This window comes from Salvelinus namaycush, chromosome 16, assembly GCF_016432855.1.
Source record: "Salvelinus namaycush isolate Seneca chromosome 16, SaNama_1.0, whole genome shotgun sequence".
Taxonomy (NCBI): Eukaryota; Metazoa; Chordata; class Actinopteri; order Salmoniformes; family Salmonidae; genus Salvelinus; species Salvelinus namaycush.
The window spans coordinates 47483569-47489980 of NC_052322.1; the positions used below are offsets into that span (position 1 = coordinate 47483569).

General features: G+C 47.9%; 1 protein-coding gene and 2 non-coding genes across 3 annotated transcripts; all 3 read right to left on the minus strand.

The window, feature by feature from the left end:
- Positions 1-686: 686 nt before the first annotated feature.
- On the minus strand, positions 687-1841 carry LOC120060805 (aerolysin-like protein). Its single transcript, XM_039010227.1, has 2 exons — positions 1359-1841; positions 687-1031 (listed from the first exon to the last, which is right to left on the minus strand). Exons 1-2 carry the CDS (start codon positions 1839-1841, stop codon positions 687-689), a joined length of 828 nt encoding a protein of 275 aa, XP_038866155.1.
- A 3931-nt stretch (positions 1842-5772) lies between these two features.
- Positions 5773-5844, minus strand: trnah-gug. Its single transcript has one exon. It is a non-coding gene; the product is annotated as a tRNA-His (tRNA).
- Positions 5845-6129: 285 nt separating this feature from the next.
- Positions 6130-6203, minus strand: trnat-agu. Its single transcript has one exon. It is a non-coding gene; the product is annotated as a tRNA-Thr (tRNA).
- Positions 6204-6412: the final 209 nt, after the last annotated feature.

Sequence of the window (6412 nt, forward strand, 5' to 3'; positions counted from 1 at the left end):
CGAGAGGCTGCCTGGATCTTTAACTTAAAGACCCTTGCTCCCTTCGGTCTCAACGTGAACTTTGATCTGAAGCCATTCTTGTGATTGTTGTGACTTTGCCATTGTGGTTGTTTGTAGGCTTTTGTGGTCTTAAGTGAGTCTATGATCGCATGCTATCCATTTGTATTTATTGTATGCTGCTCTTTCTATGCCATTTTAATATTTGAGAAATTAACCAATGATATTAGGCCACGATTACAGACACCTGTGTGTCTTGACACTATATAAACCAGTCATCCCGCAGTGTCTGTGATTGTACCCTGATGAAGACAGCTTGCCTGTCGAAACGTTGGTAAATTAAATATTTTTGCATCTGAGCTCCTAGAGTGTGCGGCTCTCCTTTATTTTTAAATTAACATGTCATTGGACACAAAAGGCACCGGATTGTAGGAAAGACCCACCTATTGTTATACCCTCTGAGACAAAGAACTGGGTCAACTGGGTTCAATTAGAATCACTCACAGATGATCATAATAACAGAAAAGGCACAAAGAATCAGTAATGGTGTCAATTTCTATCACTGCACTTTTTATTCATAAAGTCACACTTGACTCATCTCTCCTTTGTGGACATCCTCACTGAACTGTAAGTCACACCAGTGTAGATGCCGTTGGATGGGAAGACCAGCTGACTGCCATTCATGCAGGTCACTTTGACTGTGGAAGGTCGATATTTGCTTTCCCAATTGTGATCTCAACATCCATGGTCTTCCCTGGCGGGATCTTCAGGTTGATGGTACCCGATTCTGTTATGGTCTCTGTCTTCTGCAGGCTGGTGGATTGCTCCACTCCCACGGTCAAGCTGAACCCTGATGACCCCTCGACCAGATCTGGGATCCCCGCTTTGACCGACACACTCAAGGTGGATTCTATCTTGTTGCTGACGGACCAGGAGGAAGTCTTGGTCAGGGTCTTGCTGTATGTAATGGACTTTTCTAGAACCAAGGAGGTGTCGTTCTGGTGAGACACGGATTTCACATATTCTGGGGTCACCTAAAATCAACACAAAGATAAAAGTTGTTCAAACAAGAAAAAGCCAATTTAATAACTGATATAGATTTTTAGAAAGCCAACAAAAATAACAGGTGTGTGTGCTTGCTATCTTGGACTGATGCGTACGAGTAAAGGTAAAAAAAACATTTAAAAAAAAGGTGTTGGGGCTATTTTACTGACCAAGGCCAATTAAACATAAGGCATGACTGTCCTAGAAATGAGATGCCTGATGAATGTCGACCCCCATATTGGATTACATGTTTTAAAGTGGACAGCCCCCTTAATGTTAGAGCATCGGTAGAGTTTTCCTGAGCTGTCTACACACACCTGGGGTTTGAAGAGGGACAGGGTGGGATACTCCATGTCAGTCATTACGGACGACTTGATAGTTTTGATGAAGAGGAAGCCCATGCAGTCGATGTCCGAGCCAGACCTGCCCTGCAGCCCCAGGCAGATTCCGGATCCCACATCTATGGTGTACTCAGTCTTCAGTTCCCAGCTGGTCATTTTTTCAAAGAATTGACGGTTCTGACTCGTCATGAACTTGATGGCACCCAGACGTGTGCCGGCGCCGTTACCCCACAGAGACAGCTTGGTGATGCGCTCGCCGAGGTTGAACTCAAACTCATTGAAAGTGTCAGCATCTCCAAAAGTCGCTACTTTCCCGTCGGTCAGCTCCGCCCGCACAGCTTTCACCTGCGAGCCTCCCACCGCCACTCCAATCTTCTTGAGGGTGGCACCGTTGTCCATGCCATGGAATTCAAAGGAAGTGCCTCCTCCACCACCGATCAAATGCAGTGTGGCTGCCATGTGTGTGCACGTCACGTAACCTCAAATACAAATTTGTACAGATCAATTTAAGAATCCTCCAACTCAAAGGAACTGATTCAGACATTCAAAGCCACAGAGTCCCTCTCCTACTCCCAGCACCTCCCCACTCTACCTCCTGCTGTTTCTTCCTGATCAACACCATGGAGTCCCTCTCCTACTCCCAGCACCTCCCCACTCTACCTCCTGCTGTTTCTTCCTGATCAACACCATGGAGTCCCTCTCCTACTCCCAGCACCTCCCCACTCTACCTCCTGCTGTTTCTTCCTGATCAACACCATGGAGTCCCTCTCCTACTCCCAGCACCTCCCCACTCTACCTCCTGCTGTTTCTTCCTGATCAACACCATGGAGTCCCTCTCCTACTCCCAGCACCTCCCCACTCTACCTCCTGCTGTTTCTTCCTGATCAACACCATGGAGTCCCTCTCCTACTCCCAGCACCTCCCCACTCTACCTCCTGCTGTTTCTTCCTGATCAACACCATGGAGTCCCTCTCCTACTCCCAGCACCTCCCCACTCTACCTCCTGCTGTTTCTTCCTGATCAACACCATGGAGTCCCTCTCCTACTCCCAGCACCTCCCACTCTACCTCCTGCTGTTTCTTCCTGATCAACACCATGGAGTCCCTCTCCTACTCCCAGCACCTCCCCACTCTACCTCCTGCTGTTTCTTCCTGATCAACACCATGGAGTCCCTCTCCTACTCCCAGCACCTCCCCACTCTACCTCCTGCTGTTTCTTCCTGATCAACACCATGGAGTCCCTCTCCTTCACCCAGCACCTCCCCACTCTACCTCCTGCTGTTTCTTCCTGATCAACACCATGGAGTCCCTCTCCTACTCCCAGCACCCCCCCACTCTACCTCCTGCTGTTTCTTCCTGATCAACACCATGGAGTCCCTCTCCTACTCCCAGCACCTCCCCATTCTACCTCCTGCTGTTTCTTCCTGATCAACACCATGGAGTCCCTCTCCTACTCCCAGCACCTCCCCACTCTACCTCCTGCTGTTTCTTCCTGATCAACACCATGGAGTCCCTCTCCTACTCCCAGCACCTCCCCACTCTACCTCCTGCTGTTTGTTCCTGATCAACACCATGGAGTCCCTCTCCTACTCCCAGCACCTCCCCACTCTACCTCCTGCTGTTTCTTCCTGATCAACACCATGGAGACCCTCTCCTACTCCCAGCACCTCCCCACTCTACCTCCTGCTGTTTGTTCCTGATCAACACCATGGAGTCCCTCTCCTTCACCCAGCACCTCCCCACTCTACCTCCTGCTGTTTGTTCCTGATCAACACCATGGAGTCCCTCTCCTACTCCCAGCACCTCCCCACTCTACCTCCTGCTGTTTCTTCCTGATCAACACCATGGAGTCCCTCTCCTACTCCCAGCACCTCCCCACTCTACCTCCTGCTGTTTCCTCCTGATCAACACCATGGAGACCCTCTCCTACTCCCAGCACCTCCCCACTCTACCTCCTGCTGTTTCTTCCTGATCAACACCATGGAGTCCCTCTCCTACTCCCAGCACCCCCCCACTCTACCTCCTGCTGCTTCTTCCTGATCAACACCATGGAGTCCCTCTCCTACTCCCAGCACCTCCCCACTCTACCTCCTGCTGTTTCTTCCTGATCAACACCATGGAGTCCCTCTCCTACTCCCAGCACCTCCCCACTCTACCTCCTGCTGCTTCTTCCTGATCAACACCATGGAGTCCCTCTCCTACTCCCAGCACCTCCCCACTCTACCTCCTGCTGTTTCCTCCTGATCAACACCATGGAGTCCCTCTCCTACTCCCAGCACCTCCCCACTCTACCTCCTGCTGTTTCCTCCTGATCAACACCATGGAGTCCCTCTCCTACTCCCAGCACCTCCCCATTCTACCTCCTGCTGTTTCCTCCTGATCAACACCATGGAGTCCCTCTCCTACTCCCAGCACCTCCCCATTCTACCTCCTGCTGTTTCTTCCTGATCAACACCATGGAGTCCCTCTCCTACTCCCAGCACCTCCCCACTCTACCTCCTGCTGTTTCCTCCTGATCAACACCATGGAGTCCCTCTACTACTCCCAGCACCTCCCCACTCTACCTCCTGCTGTTTCTTCCTGATCAACACCATGGAGTCCCTCTCCTACTCCCAGCACCTCCCCACTCTACCTCCTGCTGTTTCTTCCTGATCAACACCATGGAGTCCCTCTCCTACTCCCAGCACCTCCCCATTCTACCTCCTGCTGTTTCTTCCTGATCAACACCATGGAGTCCCTCTCCTACTCCCAGCACCTCCCCATTCTACCTCCTGCTGTTTCCTCCTGATCAACACCATGGAGTCCCTCTCCTACTCCCAGCACCTCCCCATTCTACCTCCTGCTGTTTCTTCCTGATCAACACCATGGAGTCCCTCTCCTACTCCCAGCACCTCCCCACTCTACCTCCTGCTGTTTCTTCCTGATCAACACCATGGAGTCCCTCTCCTACTCCCAGCACCCCCCCCACTCTACCTCCTGCTGTTTCTTCCTGATCAACACCATGGAGTCCCTCTCCTACTCCCAGCACCTCCCCACTCTACCTCCTGCTGTTTCTTCCTGATCAACACCATGGAGTCCCTCTCCTACTCCCAGCACCTCCCCACTCTACCTCCTGCTGTTTCTTCCTGATCAACACCATGGAGTCCCTCTCCTACTCCCAGCACCTCCCCATTCTACCTCCTGCTGTTTCTTCCTGATCAACACCATGGAGTCCCTCTCCTACTCCCAGCACCTCCCCATTCTACCTCCTGCTGTTTCTTCCTGATCAACTTGGTGACTTATATGTAATGAAACATGTTGTTGTGTAAGTGAGCAAGTCTCTATGCACTTCTAAAATTAATTCTGATGTTGCTATAATTACGAAGAATCATGATGAATATGAATGTTAGATTCCACTTCAGAATGTGAGTTGGTTATGGTGCTGGAACTCACCTTACCAAACAAAGTTACCGCTTTGAAATATCTGAAAGAATAAAGATTGCATTTTATTAATTAATATATAACAATATTCATTAACACAGGCTACAGTATTCACAGGTATGCATTAATATATTATGACACTGTCTAATATAGAACAGGGTCTGTCAACCTTTTAATTAGTTGGTCAAAATAAATATGTAGCTCTCAAATATTCCTCATATATCAAGATTAGTTATATAGGGACATTGTGTACTTACATGCAATGTTATGCAGTCCTCAGTGTTAAGGATGACTATAGAACATCTTGATGGAAGAAAACTGATTGGTTCCGAGATTCCGAGTGAAGTTCAATTGTTTAACATCAAAGATGCATCAGTGGATACGTGTCTCTGGAGTGGAGAAGCACTCTCTTATAAAGCAGCAAAACTCCCCCCATGTCCATGCAATGATGTGCGTCAGTAGTTTTCTATTAAATTGACACAAACCCTTTGACCCTGATTAAGACATTTTATTGTGCTAATCATGACAAACGTGTTTTAACCACTCTTGGCACCACTTCCTCTTCTTGCTGATTAGCCAGAGAGCATATTTGTGGTTTCCAGTCACTTGCCCAAACATGTTCATTAATGTGCAACAACACCTTTCTCTTCCCAAACTATACACTCTTAGCAAAAAAGGTACTATCTAGAACTTGCCTTCTTCGGGGTAGGTGGCAGCATTTTCATTTTTGGATAAATAGCATGCCCAAATTCAACTGCCTGCTACTCATTCCCAGAATATACAATATGCATATTATTAGTAGATTTAGATAGAAAACACTCTGAAGTTTCTAAAACTGTTTGAATCATGTCTGTGAGTATAACAGAACTTATGTAGCAGGCAAAACCCCGATCCGATTTTTTTTCTTTTTGAGGTTACATAGTAAGTCTTAACTCGTTCAAAAAAACAAATATTCTGAACCTACATTGCAGTGCCGTGACCCAGATTCGAACCGGGGTTGCTGCGACCACAACGCAGCGTACTAACCACTATACGATCACGGCTGGCTACAAGAGGTGGCTTTGTAGAGTCTACTTAGGCTGTGAAAGTGATGTGCACAAGCTGGCTAAACTCTTTTCATTTTGGTCTCGATAATGAATAAACTGAAGAAACAGTCAAGCTTTACACAGTCGGTACTTTTTAACTCCCTCAAAAAGTGCCCTTTTTCCACGACATTGGAATATCTCAATTGCACCCTCCTCACGTCTTCTCTAATTCCATTGGTGAGAATACCTGAGTGCCCTCCCCTCTGACCTTCTCCACCAATGTGTACAATGAAATGCTTGAAACGGTACTGCTGAGATTTGAACTCAGGATCTCCTGTTTACTTGACAGGCGCTTTAACCAACTAAGCCACAGCACCCATAAAGGTGATGTCTGTTGCAGATGTGAACACCCAAACCTATTTGATCAAACCAGTCTCATTCATTTAACCCATATCTCTGTCTAGCAAAATCACATCACAAAAGAGGGGTCATTTACTAATATTGGAATCAATACGGACACCTTCAACTGTCTAGCAACAGGGTTTCTTAAGCTATGTTTTGGGACGCAAAGTAGGCCTTAGCATGT